The sequence below is a fragment of the Hypanus sabinus genome, chromosome 1 (assembly GCF_030144855.1).
Source record: "Hypanus sabinus isolate sHypSab1 chromosome 1, sHypSab1.hap1, whole genome shotgun sequence".
Classification (NCBI taxonomy): Eukaryota; Metazoa; Chordata; class Chondrichthyes; order Myliobatiformes; family Dasyatidae; genus Hypanus; species Hypanus sabinus.
Window position 1 is genome coordinate 95,469,299 of NC_082706.1, and position 22,521 is coordinate 95,491,819.

Here is a 22,521-nt window from a genome sequence, read left to right on the forward strand (position 1 = left end):
TGGTGGTCCTGTTGGCCTAACATTTATTATATTTCCTTTTGTTTGTACAGTGCTTATTAATACTCGGTGAACTGTTTGTTCTGCTGCTGTGTCTCTCTTGGGCCATCACCTGACAGTGTACGGAGTAGGCCATATATACAATCTCAACTTTTAAAAAAAATCACAGATTAAAATTTCCTTTTAAACAGATTTTTATTCTCGGGTTCTTGGACAGGGATGGCATAAAGAGATACAGGTCTAAGGTGGGCAGACAGGATTAGCATTTGTGCCGATGTCAATCCTATGACCATTGCGAATGCTGTATTCTGCTACCGCTGATTTCTCTGGGTAACCCAAATAGATACACCTCCTGTGCACCTTGATGTTTGGGCACAAAGCTACGGTGCCCTGCCAATGGCTTTTGGGACCACTTGGTAAAAGGAGCCGTGGTAATAAAACTAAAGAACAAGAATTTTAACGAAAATAAAGGTCTCGCTCCAAGGAAGAATTGAAATTCGATTGTAAACAAGGTGGGAGAAATGGAAGTCTGATTGGATGAAGACTAACCAATCAGAAGGGATGGACTATAGGAGTATAAATATCACCAGGCAAGACATGCCCAGGCATCATCCCTGAAGAAGATGGCAGAGTTTGTCATTGAAACATCAATTATAATCGATATGCGTATCCAGCTGAAAGCCCGAAAAGAGTTAATTTGTCAAATGCACCGGGGAAGCACTGGATCCTTTTACAGATACATGGCTCCTACAGTTACAGTAGCATGAATACAGGCCAGAAGTCAGCTGAATAATTATTTTGTGCTCAATACAGTTGACTGAATAGTCCTGTAAACGGCTGACATTAGCCATATAGTAAAGGCTCAGGCAGCACAACAGAGACCGAGCTCTTTGCAAAACTACCAAGCCTACGTCTATAAGAGAGGCTGAGATGATCAATTAAATATTGTAAGGAAGGGATCAGAAAAATCAAAAGGCAATTCAGTGGATAGACTAGAGTAAAAATTGTACCAAATGATTCTGCTTCAAATTCAGCTCCACTGGAAGTCAAGTAAGGTTAAGACAGATGATGGAATATCATGATAAAAGTATAATTATTTTATTTGAAAGGTTTAAGTTTTTTGAATGAAAAATAAACATACTTAAAAAGTAGTTTGCCAATCTGTAATTATGACATTGTGCACCATTAAAAACAGTAAGACTTCATGTAACAAAGCGTACTTTCTGGATATATTACAGCAAGAACATTTGTAATTACTTGCGATATTTTTACCAATGCATTATGCCACTACATGTTCAATGAAAGAGATACTGGTTTATACTCATGGCTGTAAACTTATGCTCTGTGCATAATGAGACTTCAAACCTTGAGGTATTAGAGCAAAGATCCAATAATCCAGTATGCTTGGGACTTTGGCAGTACTGGACTCATCAGTTTTTTGGGCAATTTGTTAACACTCCAACACATTCTTAATTCACTTTTCTAAAAGACATATTTTGGTGAACCCAATTAGTTTGAAGGGAGTGTGAGAAACAGAACTGGCTAAATTTCAAGGAAGTGTGGCCAACAGAAGCAGGTGAGCTTAAAAGGAATGCAGATACCAGGTGAGAGGAAATTGCAAATACTACCTTTTAGCCCAGATAGGGAGCTACAGGGATTTTGAATAGTTAGAGAGATTATTGCAGTTTTAATGTACGTTATTACAAAGAAGGCCCACAACATGGCTACTGCATGGGCTCACAGGATGTTTACTCACATAGATACACCAAAAAACCAAAAAAAACACACACAACACACTGGAGGAACTCAGCAGGTCAGGCAGCATCCATGGAAACGAACAGTCAACATTCAGGACTGAAGAGGGAGGGGGCAGGGGCCCTACAAAGAAAGTGGGGAGCGGGTGGGAAGGAGAAGGCTGGTAGGTGCCAGGTGAAAAACCAGTAAGGGGAAAGATCAAGGAGTGTGGGAGAGGAAGCAGGGAGCGGATAGGCAGGAAAGGTAAAGAAGGAATGTAAGGGGAAAGCACTATGGGTAGTAGAAGGAGGCGGAACCATGAGCGAGGTGATAGGCAGCTGGAGGAGGAGGCAGAGTGAAACTAGGATGGGGGAAGGGAGGGGGAGGGAATTACTGAAACCTGTCTAATTAGTAAATCATTATAACTGAACCCTCTTGATTACGAACATAGAAAAGAAAGCACAGGAACAAATAATCATCTCTTCTTTCTGCATAAATTCCATATCCCACCCACCCCAATCATCTGCCTCTTATATGCCTATATCATGTTGCTTCTACCACTACTCCATAACAGCCTATTCCAGGCACCTACCACTCCATGTAAAAAAAAATCATTCTGCAATCTACTTTCAATTCTTCCCCATCTTACCTCAACTGCATGTCCTCTAATAGTTGACATTTGCAAAGTAATGGAAGACATCTGAGGTCAAGATTTCCTCTTTATCATTTAAAAGATTCATTCAGTGGTATTGCAACAGTAGAGAGAAACTGACCTTGAGGTCAGTGGTATGGTGGTGTGTGTTTTCTTTTGTATCTTCCGCCCAACGGGAAGGGGGAGAAGAGGGAAAGACCAGGGTGGCTGGGGCCTTAGATTATGCTCCTGAGGAAAAAGGAAATATAGATAGAGTCCATGGAGGGGAGACTAGATTTTGTGATGGATTGAAAGATGCAACGACTAGAAATCAAGAAAATACAGTCATTTCGCTGTTATTGCAACTACAAACTGGCCCATTACATTCCAATATATATTGCAACAGCAACAATAGGAAATGGTTAAGAGATGCAATGTAAAATTTACAGGACAGTGCCACAGGACAAGGACATAAAGGGAGGGACACACTGATAGAAACAGAGGAAGTCAGGCAGAGGGTTAACATCAGTATTCTGTTCTTCTGTTCTTCTGTTAATATCGCCAACAGTAATCTCTAGACTATTAGGTTTAAGTGAATATTCCCATTAATTTGCACATAGTGCAAGCTGCAATGTCAACAGACTTTGGTGTGCAGAACAAAGATTTAGTCCCCACAAAGCTCTAGCTTTATGAAGGCTCTTCCTGGACCCAAGCCAGTCAAACCCATAGGGCAGTATAGAGGTGCAGTTGGTAGTGCCACTACACCATAGTTGCCGCATTATGGGTTCAATCCTCACCCCCGATGCTATATGTAAGGGTTGTACATTCTTCCTCTGACTATATGAATTCCCTCCAAGTGCTCTGATTTCCTGTCACATCCCAAAAATGTGTGGGTTGTAAATTTAATTGGCTTCTGTGAATTGTACCTATTGTTTAAGTGAGCAGAAGAATCTAGAGGGCAGTTCATTAGAATGTGGATAACAGAATAGAATTAGGGCAGGATTGGTGTAAAGAAAATGGTGTTTAGTGGCCAGCATGGACCAGATGGGCTGAAAAGCCTCTTTCTATGCTCTATCTCCATCTAATCCTAAGACTTAATAGCTATCTCTAACAGCACATATTGAAATAAATAATACAAGGACAGCATGGTAGCCTAGTGCTTAGCAGAACACTTTACAATACAGGCGATTCCCAATGCTGCCTGTAAGGAGTTTGTATGTTCTCCCTGTGAACACATGGGTTTCCTCCACATACTTTGATTTCCTCCCACAGTCCAAAAACTTAATGGTTGGTATGCTAATTGGTCATTGTAAATTGTTCCATGATTAGGCTAGAATTAAATCGGGGTATTGCTGTGCAACGTAGCTCAAAGGGCTGGAAAGACCTATTCCATGCTGTATCTCAATAGATAGAAACTAAATAAAGCCCCACAGTCCACTGAGTCTGCACCAGCCATCTTACATCTGCTTATGCTAATCCCATTAATAGGAGGAACTTGTGCACACATTCCCAAGATGTACTGCATTTTTAATGCTGAATACAGTTTATGGAGCTCCAGGATCTAGACATTGTGACAAGAAATTTGTGGAATATTGTGTTTATTTGGTATGTTGTGTGTTCAGTTGTGGTCACCTTGTTTTTGGAAAGATGTCACTGAATTGGAAAGAGGATATTCAAGAGGATTGGCTGAGGCTGGAAGAACTGAGTTGGAGAAAGGTTGAACAAGTTGGGATCTTTTTCAAAGGATCATGGGAAGGTGTGCAAAATTGCGGGGACATATATTGCCTATAAAAAGTATTCACCTTGGAAGTTCATGTTTTATTGTTTTACAACATTGAATCAAAGTGGATTTAATTTGGCATTTTTGACACTGATCAACAGAAAAGACTCTTTCATGTCAAAGTGAAAACAGATCTCTACAAAGTGATCTAAATTAAAACACAAAATAATTGATTGCATAATTACTCACCCCCTTCAAGTAAGTATTTGCTCTATGCACCTTTGTCAACAATCACAGCCTTGAGTCTGTGTGGGTAGGTCTCTATCAGCTTTGCACATCTGGACACTGCAATTTTTCTCCATTCTTCTTCACAAAACTGCTCAAGCTCTGTCAGATTGCAAGAGGATCATGACTGAACAGCCCTTTTCAAGCCCAGCCACAAATTCTCAATTGGATTGAGGTCTAGACTCTGACTTGGCCACTCCAGGACATTAACTTTGTTGATTTTAAGGCATTCCTGGTAGATTTGGCTTTATGCTCAGGGTCATTGTCTTGATGGAAAGCAAATCTCCCAAGTTACAGTTCTTTTGTGGACTGCATCAGGCTTTCCTCCTGGATTTGCCTTTATTTTATACAAACATAGAAAACCTGCAGCACAATACAGGCCCTTTGGCCCACAATGCTGTGCCGAACACGTACTTACTTTAGAAATTACCTAGGGTTACCCAAAGCCCTCTATTTTACGAAGCTCCATGTACCTCTCCAAGAGTTTCTTAAAAGACCCTATTGTATCGGCCTCCAGCAACATCACCGGCAGCCGATTCCATGCACTCACCACTCTCTGCATAAAAAACATACCCCTGACATCTCCTCTGTACCTACTTCCAAAGAATGCATTCAGGTGATTATAGTTTCAAGACCAGTGTGAAATGGCAAGCTGCAGTTGCAAAAGTTAATCCTTTACCCCATTGACTGGGTGTCACTCGTGATAAGATCACACAAACCCCCACAAACAGCAAAAGCCAAGTACTCAGCCTTGCACCAAACACATCTAACTTGCACCCTCGAGGCTGTAACTCTTAAGCAGAAATGAACAAGTTTTCAGTTTGTGGGCCAAGAAATTCTACCATGTTGGGCAAAGTGTATATGTACTTCGTGATATAAATTTGATCAGAAAAAAAATACTAGGAAAAAGAATTGGGAATTCACTGTGGATCACGATTTTCCTTCTTAACTGCTCTATGGCTAATATGCAAAGATGGTGGTTGCCAGCATGACATTCTGCAAGTCTGGATCCCAATCCCAATCTCTCTCCAGCCTTCTACATCACGAACATTGCCTGACAGAAGTCTGAGAAACAGCACCTCACCTTTGGTCTAGATGTCAGAGTCATTAGTACTTAATAATGAATTTAATAATTTTTGGTAATCATTGTTTCTTATTCTCTGTCTCTGCAGATGGTCCCTCAACGCCAGCTCCATAGCAAAGAAAGCCCACAACGTCTCTACTTTCTGCGAAGGCTGAGGGAAGTCCATCTCCCACCCCCATCCTCATCCCATTCTACAGGGAGAGCATCCTGAGCAGCTGCATCACTGCCTGGTTCAGAAATTGCACCATCTCCGATCACAAAGCCCTGCAGCAGATAGTGAGGTCAAATGAGAAAATCATCGGGGTCTCTCTTCCCGCCATTACGGACATTTACACTACACGCTGCATCCGCAAAGGAAACAGCATTGTGAAGGACCACATGCACCCCTCATACAAACTCTTCTCCCTCCTGCCATCTGGGAAAAGGCACTGAAGCATTCAGCCTCTCATGACCAAACTATGTAAAAGTTTCTTCCAACAAGCTATCAGACTCCTCAATACCCATAGCCTGGACAGACACCTTACTGTCCTATTGTCTTGTTTATTATTTATTGTAATGCCTGCACTGTTTTGTGTACTTTATGCAATCCCAGGTAGGCCTGTAGTCTAGTGTAGTTTTTTTCTGTGTTGTCTCTTATGTAGTTCAGTCTAGTTTTTGTACTGTGTCATGTAACACCATGGTCCTGAAAAAACATTGTCTCATTTTTACTATGTACTCTACAAGCAGTTATGGTCGAAATTACAATAAAGTGACTTGACTTGACTTGATCTCCATGTTACAAGTTGTTTCCATTTTTGTTCCTTTCTGTCTTCGACTGCCTGTTTTTTTTACTGTTTCCTTGACACCTTTCATCTGCATCCCACCACAGACTTCCCTTCTGTTTTCTCCAGATCATCCCCACTCTGCCTATCTATGGGCAACTTTCTTCCAACCAAAAGCGCCCCTACTATGAAACATCGATCCAGTTTCCCTATAGACACCTCATGAACTGCTGAGTATTTTTAGCAATCTTAGCTTGACAAACTCTTTTGTCAGGTCCTGCCAAGGTTATGCCAGGACTACCTTCATGGGAACTGTTTGTAAACTGAACATTTGGGGTGGGTACTTGCATTTCCAACTTGCCAAATGATTTACAGCTGTGCCATATTCTTTCCATTCTTTTATGATTGACTTAACTGTATTCCAAGGAATATTCAGTAACTTGGAGATTTTCTTGAATCCTTTTCCAGACCTGTCCTTTTGAATAACTTGTTTTGCAAAGTTGCTTGGAGTGTTCTTTTGTCTTCCTGGTGTAGTTTTTGCCAGGATACTGACTCACCAGCAGTTGGACCTTCCAGATACAAGTGTATTTTTACTACAATCAATCAAAATGCCTTGACTGCAAAAACAGATTTCCATTTACCTAAATATGTGACTTCTAAATTCAGTTGGCTGCACCAGTGATGATTTGGTGTGACATATTAAAGGGGAGGGGTGAATACTTATGCAATCCATTATTTTTGTGTTTTATATTTGTAATTAATATAGACCACTTTGTAGAGATCTGTTTTCACTTTGACACAAAGGAGTATTTTACTGTTGATCAGTGTCAATAAAGCCTAATTAAATCCACTGTGATTCAATGTTGTAAAATAATAAGCATGGAAACTTCCAAAAGCGGATGGATACATCTTATAGGCACTGTAGATTGGGTGAATGAACAGTCTTTTTCCCAGGTTTGGGTGATCAAGAACAGGATGCATAGTTTTAAGGTCAGATGGAGTACATTTAATACAAACCTGAGGATAAACTTTGTCACCCATAGGAGGATTGAGGCAGGTACTTTGACAATGTTTAGAAAATACTTGGATAGGTAGATGGATTGGAGAAGTTTTGTGGGGTATGATCCAAATGCAAGTAAGTGAGACTAGCCTAAATGGGAATCTTGGTCAACATGGATCAGTTGGGCTGAAGGGCCTGTATGACTCCATGAGGGAACAGTAATAAATGCCAAAGTCTGAATGTTCTGTGGTTTGGAGTGGAACTTGCCACTGGAGGTGTTCTCATGCATATTCAGCCCTTCTTCTGCAACTTGGATGTCTGGGAGGGTCTGTTGGGGAAAAGATCGTGGATCAGGTCAGTGAGAAATATGATGAACATTCAGAAGGAAGGGCACAGCCCATATTGTGATTCTTCAGGATCCAGTTGTGGGATTCATTGGAAAGTGAAGCTTATATCTGAACCCACTTAGCAAGAGTGCAATTTCTGTTGTGATAGGTAGGGAGAAAAGAAGCCATTAAATACGAGGAGTCACCACAACTTTAACTCAGCAGTGGGGGGTGGCATGAGGGAAGTGTACTGGGATACACTGAAAAACTTGTATGGCATCCATATAAATCACTTCATTACAAGAATGTACTGAGGTCATACAAGGGAAAAACAATTACAGAATGCAGAATAAAGTGTTACAGGTACAGAGAAAGTGTAGTGCAGGCAGATAATAAGATGCAAGGCCATAATGAGGCAGACTGTGATGTCAGGATCTTATCATACTGTGGGCTGCACAGTAATCTTTATGAGAGCAGGACAGAAACCACCTTAAGGCTCGTGGTTCATGCTTCCTTTGTATCTTTTGCCCAATGGGAAGGTGGGGAAGAGAGAACTTTTGGGGAGTGTGGGGGTGTTGGGTGCATTATCGAAACAGCAAAAAGCATGGGTGAAGTCCACAGACAGGAGATTGGTTTCTTTGATGTGCTGAGCTGTTTTCACACAGCTCTTTCTTACGGTCACGGGCAGAGCTGTTACCCTACCAAGCCATGATGCATCTGGATAGGTTCATCGATAAAAATTGATTAGAGTGTAAGGGAAATTCCTTTAGCCTCCGGAAGAAGCAATGGTGGGCTTTCCTGGCCATGGTGGGCTTTCCTGGCCATGGTGGCTACGTGACTGAACCAGGACAGGGCTTTGGTGAAGTTCACTCCTAGGAACTTGAAGCTTTCAACCCTCTCTACCTGAGCATCACTGATGTAAACAGGTGCATACATACTGCTCCTCCTGCCTTCTTGCTGTCAATGACCCACTCTTTTGCTTTGATGATATTGCGTTGTTGTCATGACACCATTACACTAGGCCCTGTATCTCCAAGACCACCACAGTGGTGTCATCTGCAAGCTTGTAGATTGAGTTTGAGCAGAATCTGGCCATGCAATCACGAGTGTGTAGGATAGGAGCAGTGGACGCATCTTGTGGGGGCACCAGTGTTGGAAGTCATCATGACAGGGGTTTTACTGCGTCTTTTTATTCATTGTGGTCTATTGATTAAAAAGTCAAGAATCCAGATGCAAAGGAAGGTGTTGAGTACTAGGTCTAGGAGCTTGCAGATGAGCTTGTTGGGTGTTATGGTAGTGAAGGTGGAGCTTCTGTCAGTAAACAATAGTCTAATGGAAGTGTCCTTACTGTCCAGATGCTTTAGAGATGAGTATAGGGCCAGGGGGTCAGCATCCACTGTAGACTTGTTTTCAGTATAGGCAAATTACAATGATGGGAGATGTCAGAGCCACCTGGTACCACCTTATTTTTCTTTGGTACCTGGATGAAAGTGGACTTCTTGAAGCAACTGGGAACACGAGACTGAAGCAGAGAGAGGTTAAAAATACCTTCAAACACACCCATCAGCTGATCCACACAGGATCTAAGGACATAGACAGGGCGTGACTGATCTGACATCCTTAACGGTGACTGTGAATTCAAGTGCATTAGACGCTGTCGGGGTGGTAGTGATGCTCCAAACCTATTCTGTTCAAAATGAGCACAGAATGCATGAAGCTCGTCAGGAAGGGATGCAGAAATGTCCATGCCGTTCTGTAGCCCATTACAGCATAAAACCTTGGCACAACTTGCAACTGGTCTGCAACTCAGTCTTGGACTGCTGCTGTCTCTCGGCATCTCTGAGATCTTTGCCGAGGCTGTACTGCGATTTCTTGTCCAGGTCAGGATTATGCGCACATTTAATGATGGAGGTGAAAGGTGAATTTCTCCTCCTTCATGGTGGGTGCTAGGTCTTCCACTCATGGCAGGATTTATTATGAGAAGCAATATTTGACAGGAAACTCCCGCCAATGAGTAGGTGAACAACATTTACAACGTTTCTGATTTCTGAAGGCTGCCAGCTGTAAGATCTTTATCACTATATGCATACCACACATCAAGTACAGGTGGAAGGAAACACAGCAGCTAAAGAAAAGATGGAAATGAAAAATATCTGAGGAAGCTACGCTGTCAGGAAGCAGAATTGTGAGTCTCTGAATGAACAATCTTCTCATTTTATACAGTGAGGCATGTCAAAGCCAAAACACTTGCACAACAATTACATGAAGGATATGTAGTTACAATATATGTGAGAAAAATATGATTAGCACTTCAAAAACATGTAGGTTAACTACTGACTAGTTAATTTTAGCTAAGCCTTCCTGAAACCCTGGTATAGACATGTTCTAACAATAAAATGTTGGCATTACCAACTTCGCCAAGTGTGACTTTATTCACCTTGTCAAACATATCAAATGCACCTTTGAAGATCACTACAACTGCTGGGTGTAAAAAAATGACAGATCTTCCAAGCTGACAATAGCAGTCATGCGTGCAGGTGTACAGTCAGCATTCTCACCTTCAAGAACACTCCGCTCTCGCCACTGACTCCAATTAGCTCGTCAAATTTCTTTGCACTTTCGGAGCTGCTTCCATAGGTGTTGTAATCTGCAATGCAAAATTAAGCAGAAATTTAGTAAAGATAGCATCGGGGCAACACAGTGGTGTAGCGGTCAGCATGACGATGTCACACCTCGGGCCATCAGAGTTCAAAGTTCAATCCCAGAGTCCTCTGTAAGGAGTTTGTACGTTCTGCCCATGACCGCGTGGGTTTACTCCATGTGCTTCGATTTCCTCCCACATTCCAAATATATACCAGTTGGTAGGTTAATTGGTCATTGTAAATTGTCCCATGATTAGGCTAGAGCAGGGGTCGGCAACCCGCGGCTCTTTGATCTCTGTGCTGCGGCTCCCCGTAGTTTGTTAGTTTTTGAAATGTAATTCGAAATTTGAAGATTATGGTGATCTTGTACAATCCAAAAACGTTGTGGAGACCCCATTTCCTGGCACATCCGAACCGGCTCACAATTAGCCACCATTCCAGCTAAGGGAGATAGCCTACAGGGGTTTGTGAGTACGTGTCTTTTGGAGCCTGACACCTGCCAGTGCGCGCTTTCTTTTAATTTTTCGATCCAAGGTAGGCTACCTATGGAGTAACCTTCAACCCAACGTCTTTTTTTCAGAGTTCAAAATGTTTTTGTTGCATGCAGAAATGTAATTTCATTTTCTCTGCAGGAGTTCATCAATTTCATAAATGCAACACATTATAGTTTGTTTATACATAGCATAAAGGCAAAAAAAAATGTTGTATGCAGTGTTATTTCATTTTAAATGTCAAAAGGGTTTTGTGGCTCCCAGCATTTTCTTTTCTGTGGGAAATGGGTCCAAATTGGCTCTTTCAGTGGTAAACGTTGCCGACCCCTAGGCTAGGGGTAAATCAGGTGTCACTGGCGCTACAGCTCAAGCCTGTTTGACACTGTATCTCCAAATAAAATCCATTTTAGTTTTTTGCTCTTAATGGTAAATAGGGTTAATTGGTCACTGGTTCATTATTGACACATGTACCTAGGTACAGTGAAAAATATTTTAGCATGCTATCCAGACAGATCATTCCAAAAGTCAAGGTAGTATTAAAGGGTAAAAAATTAACAAAATGGAGAATATAGTAACAGTTATACAGAGAAAGTGCTATACAGGTAGAAAATTAATGGTGAGGGTCACGACAAGATAGACTGAGATCAAGAGTTCAACTTTATCATACAGGTCAGTTTGGATTCATAACAACAACTCCTTCACAATCTCCATCAGCACAGATGCACCACAAGGCTTAGCCCTCTGCTTTACTCGCTTTACACTTATGACTGTGAGGATAAGCACAGCTCCAAAGCCATATTCAAGTTTCCTGACAAGACCACTGTTGTAGGCCACGAATCAGCATACAGGAAGGAGATTAAAAATCTGGCTGAGTGGGTCCAAAGCAGCAACCTCTTGCTGGATGTCAGCAAGGCTGAGGAGTCGAGTATTGATTTCAGGAGGAGGAAACCAGAGGACCATGAGCCAGTTCTCATTGGAGGATCAGAGGTGGAGGGGGTTAGCAACTTTAAACTCCTCTGAGTTATCCTGGGCCAACATGTAAGGGCAATTACTAAGAAAGCACAGCAGTGCCTCTACTTCCTTAAGAGTTTGTGAAGATTCAGCATGACATTTAAATTTTGACCAACGTCCAGAAATGTGTAGTAGAGAGTATATTAACTGGCTGCATCACAGCTTGGTATAGAAACACCAATGCCCTTGAACAGAAGATCCCACAAAAAGTTGTGGATATAGCCCAGTCCATCACAGGTAAAGCCCTCCCCAATACTGGACGTATTTACATGAAGCATTGTTGCAGGAAAGCAGCATCCAACATCAGGGACCACCGCCATTGAGATCATGCTCTCTTCTCGCTGCTGCCATCAGGAAGAAGGTTCAGAAGCATCAGGACTCACTCCACCAGGATTAGGAACAGTTATTACCTCCCAACCACCAGCCTCTTGAACAGAAGGAGTTGACTTCACATAACTTCACTTGTCCCATCAATGTTCCCACAACCACTTTCAAGCACTCATCATATCAGGTTCTCAATATTTATTGCTTATTTATTTATTATTATTATTTCTTTCTTGTTTTTTAATTATACGGCTTGTTGACTTTCGCGCATCCAGTTGGTGCAGTCTTTCATTGATTCTACTATTGGGCATGCCCACAAGAAAATGAATCTCATTTGCGACATATATGTACTTTGATAATAAATTTACTTTGAAGTGGTGCATTCAAGTGTCATACCAATGGGAGATGAGCCTTGTGGAGTGTTTCCTCAGGCTTTTGTGTTCTGCCCAATGGGAGCAGGAGAAGAGAGATTGACCAGTGTGGGAGATCTCCTTGCTTATGTTGGGTGCTTCCTGAGTACAGTAAGAACTAGACTGTGTCAATGAAGAGGAGGACAGTTTTCATGATAGATTGGGCTGTGTTCACCACTCCACAATTTCATGTATTTTTAGGCAAAGCAACTGCCAGAGTATTTGCATATGCTATTGACGACACCCTTTCTCCTACTGGTTGCCAGAAGAAGAATACCAGCGGCCAATTCACCAGCATCCATGAAACATTCTCTTTTCCTTTATATCAGAATCTGAAATTGAAGAGATTTCCATTACAACTAGAACTAATCAGGTAAAGTCATTTAGAATGGATTCAGAGACCAGATTGTATATTAGAAGCATTTCTGGCAAGTTTTCTCAATGGGTATTTGGAGAGAAATGTTTGAAAACCCTAAGCAATAAGTGAGGTATCGCATCTATAAAACAGAGGGCAAAAGTTGGAGAGTGTAGAGTATGCAAGAGACCAGCATTTATCTGGTAAACAAACCAGTGTAGCATGCTTAAAGTGAGATAAAAACACAATGATGAAGAAGAAAGAAAACAAAGATGAATAAAGTTTTAAAAAGGGTGAAGCAAATCAGCTGGATGCTGATATTCTAATATTACAAGATTGTTCACCGCTTTTGTTTTCATGAGGTTCCAGAGAAAGGGAGCAAACATTCCTCTGGTCACTCTGCCCAGTTATACTGTGTCAGAGCTGCAAAGATTTCCCCCATTTAGTATTCTTACAGAGTCAAACACATGGTTTTAGTAAGCACATTGAATTTTGATTTGGTCATGGCAACCAGAAGAGTCAAAATTATCTGAGAAGGAGCACTCTGAGGGTACGGATCAATGTTTTTTTCATTGTATATTTCCAAGAACATTGTCATACACACACACACGGAGCCATGGCGTGTATTTGTTTTAGGCTATTTTACAACATTTGCAAACATCAGGTGTTTTGCTTTTGAAAGTTGCGGAGGCAATGCAACAGCCCAAGATGTACGAGAACTCAATGAAGAAATCTGCTCATTTTATGCCTGGCTCTGTGAGCCAACGTTCTTAATTAAGAGAAAAATCTGCAGAGTATATAATGGTAGCATCCAAATTAATTCTTTGCAAAGGGCTTATGATTTTGTTAATTCTTCCTCCATTACATCCCACTGTGCTTCACTTAAATCAAAAGGATATACTAAACCTATGAATCAAACAATAATTAGTTATTCATTTACAGTGTTTTAATGTATCTTTTGACCTACAAGCTGACACAAATAGTTAAAGGTATTATGGTTTGATAGAAAGAGGACTATAACAAATGTTTGGGGCAACCACGCTTGGCTCTCAGGTTACATGTTATTCCTTTTCAAGTGAAATTGTTCCCATCCAATGTAGGACCTTACACTAATGAAACTTAAACTGGAGGGTGTCGCATCCTATTTAAAACATTGTAAAGCAAGGCACACTAACAAGCAAAGCAATTACTGCTTCTGTGGGCAGTTTTCCTTTGTATGCATTGGCTTTATACTGACACAGCATACAGTGATAGAATTAAAAAATAATCTAGTAAGTTCAATTTCTTTTTAACAAGGTTGCCATTATTTCCTTTCTTCTCCCTTTTGTTTGATATTCAGTAATATTACCCAATGCTGCAAAACTGGCTGGCTGAATTCATTTCAACTCCTACTCTCCAAATATCTTGTAATAATTTGCTAAATAAAACGCAATAACAATAATTTCTCTCCCGCAACAACAGCAAGGAGCTCCTCAAATTGAAGTTCAATATAATTTGCACTGAGATCTGAATAAAACATATAAGGAAAATCAGTCAAACACTCGCAATTAAAGAAGATGAAAAATCTAAAAAGAAATTAAATTTAGTTGTAATACAACTTCCATTCTTCTCTTGCTAGAAAATTACTACCAAAGTGTTTTTTCTGTAATTTAAATGTTAAGCCACCAGATGTGTGTCTCATGCTTGAAGAGTTGAAGCTTTGCATTATTTAGCATATTAAGACCCACAGAATGTAAAAAAAGAATTCTTCATTGCCTCGAGGTTCTAATTAAGTAAACCTTTGCTTGATGCATGCAAAAATTGCAATACAAGAAATTTCTTTTTGCAGTCAGTCCCAGCAATATAATAAATATGGAAAATTCTAAACCGATATAATTTTTCTTTTGCTTCAGGATTCAAATATATCTACTATAATCAGCTACTCGGAATAAAGGCAAACAATCAACAAGAGACCTAAAGCACTTAGGTTAACATCCACATACTTTGTGTAATAGTAAATGAATATCACATTTCACACGCAGTATTCACAAAACATAAGTTTAAACTTAGTTATCTGTGGCATTTTCCAAAGATCTCAACTTTGCCTGACAGAGTAACTTTGCTGCATGATCTCTTCTACTGCACCAAGAGCTGTTAAATGCATAATCTGATGCAGCTTCTGCATTTGTACTTTCATTTCCAAAATATGGCCCCCTTGACTTCACTACAAGCTGTGCACAAGCACAATTAAACAGATTTAGTACATGCAACCAATGGAGGTTTTTATTCCCCAAATTCCTCAATTTGCAAATTGCCAATAAAATGGTGAGCTTCATGTACGAAGTTTAGCCAAAAAGCAAAAGTGCTGTAAAAGTTGGAGTTGAAAACCTGAAATGCTGAAAGCACTTAAGCAGGTTCGAGTGCAAGATGAATTTATGGAGAACTCAAGGTGGGCGTAATATTTAAGGACCATGATCCTGAATATCTAATGCTCTGCAGGGTTCCAGATTGAACAGATACTGCCCTTTTTCCAGAGAAGCAAAGAAATTATTTAAAACTGTAAACTTGTGGAAGTGGCGAACATCAAAAATATGTAAATAAAAATAAGGTTCATAGGTTGACAACACCTAATGGAAAAAAATATAACTGGGAAAAATACTTTGGTCCAAGAATATTCAGAATAAAGAACATGAACTCCATAGGAAACTGTTAAAGCAAATTTATTTTTGAAAGGTAATTAGTTCAGCTTATGAGTAGAGATAATGAATAAAGAGATATTGAGAGCCATTTGGACAGAATGGGGAAACTCATTTGGAGCAGAGATAATGGCATGCATGATTTGGGCTCAATGGCCTGATTCTATGCACTTCTACAGAATTATTTACTGAACACAGATCAAATATAAAACAGAACAGCCCTTTTGGCCCATGTTGCCAAATTAAACTAAACCTCTTCAGCTTGTACATGATCCATATCCCTGCATTCCATGCACTTTATGTGCCCATCTAAAAGCCTCTAAAATGCCACTATCACATCTGGTTCCACCACAACTTCAGCAGCCCATTCAGCGTGTAATAAAATGAAATGCACATCTCTATTAGACTTTCCTCCTCTCACCTTAAATGTATGTTCACTAATATTTGAATTTTCAACCTTAGAAACAAAAGAAAAGATTCTCATCGTCTATATGATCTATGCCTTTATTTCTTGAAACGAATTTAAAAGTTTCCCTGTAATGCACATGTTAAATGAAGAGTGCATATACTTATGAAATGTATAGACCTCCTCCATGGACTGAACCATTGCTTTTGATGAGCCAAGATCTAAAGGGAAAGAATGAACACAAAGTCCCAGCCATGGTCAGTATTCATTAAGCTTCTCAAATAAGAGGAAGAGAGATACTTGAAGGACAAATAGCATGCTGACATCCACTGCAACAGCTCACCCACAGAGACTGGTTAGTTGGACCAAACTCAACAGGACTAGCAACAACCCTTCCTCAGGCAGCTGGAGGTAGTTGCATTCGGGAAAAAAAATTGTAAAACCAAACCTAACGACCAATTCACGTTTCAGACAAAGTACCCTCTTTGCATGACAAATGAGTGCAAACCAGAATAATAAATCTATCATCAACAATTATTTCTACATAGCTAGCCCATATATCAACAGTAAATTGTTGACTTGGATTTTCTTCAGCACCCAAACTTACAATGGAATTTTGCTGCATTGGAACATTCCAGCAGACAAGTGGTTAAACTTACAGTTAAATAGTTATAGAGTAATACAGCATGGAAACAGGCCCTTTGGCCTAACCCATCCCTGCTAACCAAGATGTCCATCTAAGTTATTCCCAATTACCCACGTCCTTCTAAACCTTTCCAATCCGTGTGCATAAATGGATAAGGAACAAAAGATACAGTCTTAATGCCTGAAAATAGGATTAGTGTAGCTGGCCAAAAAGGTCCACAAGGGCTGAAGGAGTTCACTTCCATGTTGTTTAAGCTAACAAAATTTTCTTCAAGAATGGAATAAAATGTGTTTAACACCTGTTGCGATCTGGGAATAGAAACGTGGCAGTTAAGTTATGCAGTCAGAGTTTTGTCCCACTAGTCAGAAAAGTGAGTTGAATCCTATTGTCATAACTGGAGAATATAAATTCAAGTAATTAAATAAATTTGCATTAAAAACATTGTTACATTAAACACTGAATTATTGAAATAACACTTCTGGTTCAATCATGTCAAACTGGGAAAGAAATCCCCTCTCCTTAGCCTATCTGATCCATGGGTGGGTCCAGACTCACCAATAAGATTTGCCCTTAACTGCCTCTGAAGTTCCAAGGCAGTAAGGAGTGGTCAATAAATGCTGGTGTTGCTAGCAACACTCATATACTGTGACAGCTAACTAAGGTGGTCTCTCATTTCAGGAAGCTTTCCTAAGAAGAAGGCTATGTAGGAGGGAAGGGTTAGATTAATTTCAGAGTAGGCTAAATAGTCAGAACAACATTGTGGGCCAAATGGTTTGTATGTGCTGTAATGTTCTACGTTCCATATTCTATGTTTTAAAACAAGCTGTATTGCGATTTTCTGTAATGCATATGTCAAGAAAAACAAGTTGAAGAAAGATAAATTTTGTGTATTTATTTATTTACACTTTGTTTCACATAAGTTCTGAGGGATCAAATTATATACTATTTCGCAAATATTTGGGCATTGTTTTACAAATTCTGTGAGGGTAAATTTCCATAATTGAATTACCTTAACATGGAAGTAGCCTCCAATATTACTAAAGTTAGACCAGGAAATGCTCAGCAGGTCAGGCAACAGAGTTAACATTGCAATCAAAGCCAGACTGGAAAACTGATTACCAAAATCACACTTTAATCAAAACAAGCTCACTAACCATAACTGTTACTTTATGCAAAAACTGGAATAATGCATGCTAGTTTCTCAAACAATTTACAATTCCAAAGAAATGAATCAAACCCTTAAATAGTCAATTGTTACGGGGGGGGGGGGCATGAATAACTGGAAGAAGTATTTAACTGCAATCCTCTTGAATCCTCTTAAAATGATATAGTGAAATATTTGACAATGAGTGCTCTGTAAAGGCCAATGCAGAGAGGCAACATTTTAAATCCTGTTAGCTGAATAAGGCATAAGATTCACACATCAGGAACATTCTCCTGCCAAGAATTGACAGTGATGATTAGGGAGAATTTTCTGTTGGATAATTTCTTCATAACTTGAATTACAAAGGAAGACTTTTTAAACTGTAAATTGATGCATGCCTTTATAATAAATGGCTTGCTGCAATAATACTAAATTATGTGCTGCAGAAGGTGATCTGTACGATATCTGCAAACATCTGGCCAAACTCTCCCTTAACAGGGATGAAATTATTCATTTAATGCAATTGGTTAAACCAACAGCAGACATGAAACTCAGTTTCTGTAGCCTTAGCTTTGTTAACATTTAGAATAATGCTATTGAGAATTATTTGTTGGTATAAGATGACTGCACTTGATTGTGCTAGGCTGAAGAGCCTATTTCTATGCAATATGGTTTTATGATTACATCGAAGGTCCACCAAATAGTTAGCTATGCCTTAAAAGCTTAAATTCACATCACTTTTTCAAAACATTCCTTGTCGCAGCTCCTACTCACCAAAAAGAAAACAATGCTAATTTAATGACAATTCATTTGGTATCCAAAGGTATGTGGTGATACCTATGACATCAAAATAAAGTCAGATGTCCAACCTGATGGAGGTATTTTAATATCTTTTCCTTTTACCATTTCACTTTCTCTTTGTGCTTGTTTTGCGTCTCTCCCTCTCTCACACACAACATGAAAATCTCTCTCCACTTCCTTTACACCAGTGGGAATACTTCCCTTGTGGGTGATAGGATCTCTTTGGGAGGGTCAAAGGTTGCCCCGGAGAGGAAGTGACAAGCTGCGAAATGTAAAAGAACAATTTTTTCCACATGTTCTTGTGCTCTAAAAGCTGTATGGGGTTGTCAGCCAATATCATTTTAAAATGGGCCAGGTTATAATATAACATGCCTGTCAAATTCAATTTATAATTAGAGTGGCTGTATTTAGTTATGAAGTTTTACTGTTCTAGTAGGTTAAAGCTACATGCCATATATATCAGCAAATGATGCTTGAAGTTACCTTTGAAAACTTTCAAAGTTGTTTAAACACAAAAATAATTTTTCCTTTTTGCACAAGGATCAGATTTAACTGCAGGATATAAATCAATCCATTTGCTTCCTTTGGCACTGAGAGGAGATTTTATTCAGTACATTGTTGCATATATTTGCATTTTATAGTGGGAGATGTTAAACGGAGCTCCTTTGAGAAAGACTCCTATTAGTACAGTCTGTATCTACGTGCAAGAAGGCAACGTAACCTATGTTTGAGCTTACAATTTCTCAAGATGCAGCACAACTAAAACTCATCATAACTCAGCTATTCATGGAAGCAAACTAAGCATTCCTTTACTCTTCTGAGAACTTTAAAATTGTTAATCTGCTTGTTTATTTTATTGTACCATTCCTTGACTTTAATACAACTCCAATGTTTAATTGCTTATTTAAACATATCATGCTTTGTACCTATGTATTTGATAATGTGAGACAGTAATCTTCAATGTCTTTTTTGCTGCTGTCAACAGCACTCTGCAGCACATGGGTTTGATTCCATGTGGCCCTGTGCAAATGTAAGCAGACAAAGTTTATCAGTAATAGGCTGGACGAGACTGCCAAGCCCTTCTCCAGGAACTTTGCAAGATGCTCAGAAGAGTCCGCAAGATCATTAATGGAAATCTTCCCCTGGTCAGGTACTAATCTACCTTTAAATAGGATAATCCAACTCATCTTATACCACCTCTGTAAACAGATAGCTGACTCAGGTGGTCCCAACCTATTTTATGCCTTGGACCAATATCATTAAGCAAGGTGTCCGTGGACCCCAGGTTAGGAGGCCCTGAGCAGACTGGTCTACTATTTCCCATACATCACTCTGGCGCATGTAGTGATAAATTTAAACTTCTAACACACATATTATAGAGTAACAAAATTAAATATACAAGTCCCATAAAGTAGATTGCTGTACAACCTACTTCAAAGTGCAAATGAGTGCAAATTCAAATTTAACTGTACAAATTCCAAACTCATCAGTTAAGAAAAACATGATGACTGAGGAACTTAATTGTGTTCAGGTAAAAAAAAGTCTAACTGCATTGAACAAGTCTTTTCTATGCTAGCACATTATATAAGCCTTATATAGAGAAGTATCTGGATAGAATACAAATAAACTATGGAATGTTGTTACTTGTCAAGTCATATACACTTGAATGGAAAAATTTGGGGGGCTGTAATGAAAAAGCAAGATAATATTTGATAGTCTTCAAAGGGCTGGCACTGGGATGATGGGATGAACATCCTCTTTACCTCCACTACAGTACACACAATAAATCAGTTAGGATTTGTTCGAATTGTATGTACACAATATGTTCGAATTGTTTTCCCATAGATAACCTAGGGTAGCGCAAACACAAATATTATTTAATAAAAACAAGGGAATCCGTGTTAATTGTAATACTTGCTAAAAGAGGATATAGCTGAAAAAATATATACTTAACAAGCAGTGCTGCAAAGAAAGTATTTTAATGACTGATAAGACCACCAAGGTGAAAAAAATTCTTCATCTGAATTTTCAAGATTGCAAGACGTATCACAAACTGACACTGAAAATATTGGTAAACTTTTCTTTAACATCACCTTCTACTTTGATTGCTTTGAAGATGGATTTCTCTGAAATATAAGACCATTTCTATTGTTCCTGCCTGTACGGTAACCAGTGAAATCCTCAAGATGACTGTGCCTATGAGACAGGAGACTTCCCCTAGTAAAGATTGGAAGGAGGCATTTTGGACACAAAAGCAATTCACCTCAGCTCAAATAATTTTCTTCAAATAATTTGCTAAGAAATTAATCAAAGGATTCCATATATCTTCAGACCACATGTTTAAAAATGTATTACATTTAAGATCCACAAAAGTGTTCCACTGCAAGATGAAAAACTGTCCTTCGAGAATAAAAGCCAACCGCCAGAAGCAACTTGGTAACCTCACTGCAATAGATGAGGATGTAAGTAATATTCATGTCAAATGACCACACACATCATAGGCTCCTTGTTGATATCTTAATGGGATCTTACTCAAGTTAGCATAGACCTCTGAACCTCAGAGGCAGCATAATGATCCCTAAGTGGACTTACACATTAATATAAATGACTGCTAGTCTGTTCACCAAGAGCTTTAATCTGGGAAAGGTCCTGAGTTTAAAAAAACTTTAAGTTCTGTGGCACAGCTGTACTCTAGCAGTAATTTTAGATTTCCCTTGCAACCCATCACAAATACAACAATTACAATGTAATCCAATAATGGTTATCACATTTTTATAACTCCATGTATCCCACTATTTTCTCTGGCTGCATCACATAATATTGCAAGAGTTCATTTGTCTCCTAAGAGGCTGGAAAATATTTATCTCTCACCAGAGATCAATTTGGCAACTAGGAACTTGAGGTATTTCTTTGCATTACAGCACTTAAAAAAAAATTTAAACAAGAACTAATCCAATGTTTGTGTGCTAACCAACATCAATTAAATAAAAAAAATTCAAGTGCATAAGTTTTTCTTTCAATATGCGATAGCTGAATATCCATGTTAACCTTTCACTCTACAAAAAATCACATGCTTCTTGGGATGTTGGTAGGGTTATTCATGTCAGCTGTGATTCTGTTTATGAACAGAAAATTAAAGGCTTGAGTTCCACTCCAGACACAAGCGCTTAACCTCGTGATCCAAAGCAGTACTAAGGATGTGAGGCATAGCCAGAGCTGCTATCCTTTGAATAGGACATCAAACAAACCTGTTCTATCTTTAACAACAGAGGTGTCATCACTAATCTCCCAGCCAAAACTTATTCTGTAAAGTTAACACTGCTAAAATAGACTAATTAATATGCCCTTGCGACTCATGGGAGCTTGCTATTCTGAAAACTAGCAACTATGTGTGGTGCATCAGAGAGTTTTCACTTTATTACCTACTCCAATGGCTTTCAGATGTGTTGGGGTCATGAAAATTATTGCCTGCTTGCTAACCTTTCTTCAGCCTACCAAGTGATAGGACACAAAACTTAAGACATATTAGCCCACTCAAACCATTGAGTCTGTTCCGCCATTCCATCAGGGCTGATCCCAGATCCCACTCAACCCCATACACCTGCCTTCTCACTATATCCATTGATGCCCTGACTGATCAGGAAACTATCAACTTCAGCCTTAAATACACCCACAGGCTTGGCCACCACTGCAGTCTATGGCAGAGCATTCCCTAGATTCACTACTCTCCAGCTTAAAAAAAATCCTCTGTTCTAAAAGGTTGCCCTCAATTTTGAGGCTATACCCTCTAGTTCTGGATAACGCCACCATAAGAAACATGTTTTCCACAGTCACCTTATCTAGTCCTTTCAGCATTCAGTTGGTTTCAATGAGATCCCCATGCATTCTTCTAACTTCTACTGAAACTGCCAAATGCTCCGCATATATTAACCCCTTCGTGCCCAGAATCATCCTTGTGAACCTCTCTGGACTCTCTCCAATGACAACACATCCTTTCTGAGATCAGGGGCCCAAAACTGTTGACAATACTCCAAGTGTGGCCTGAATCGTGTCTTATAAAGCTTCAACATTATCTCCT

The 22,521-nt window shown here is 39.5% G+C and overlaps 1 protein-coding gene across 1 annotated transcript in view; it reads right to left on the bottom strand.

Moving 5' to 3' along the window:
• Positions 1–22,521, bottom strand: part of ofcc1 (orofacial cleft 1 candidate 1) — a 569,853-nt gene that overhangs the window by 364,823 nt on the left and 182,509 nt on the right. The window contains exon 13 of the mRNA XM_059985698.1: positions 10,097–10,185. Coding sequence (XP_059841681.1) covers positions 10,097–10,185 — 89 coding nt within the window. The remainder of the gene's footprint in view (positions 1–10,096; positions 10,186–22,521) is intronic.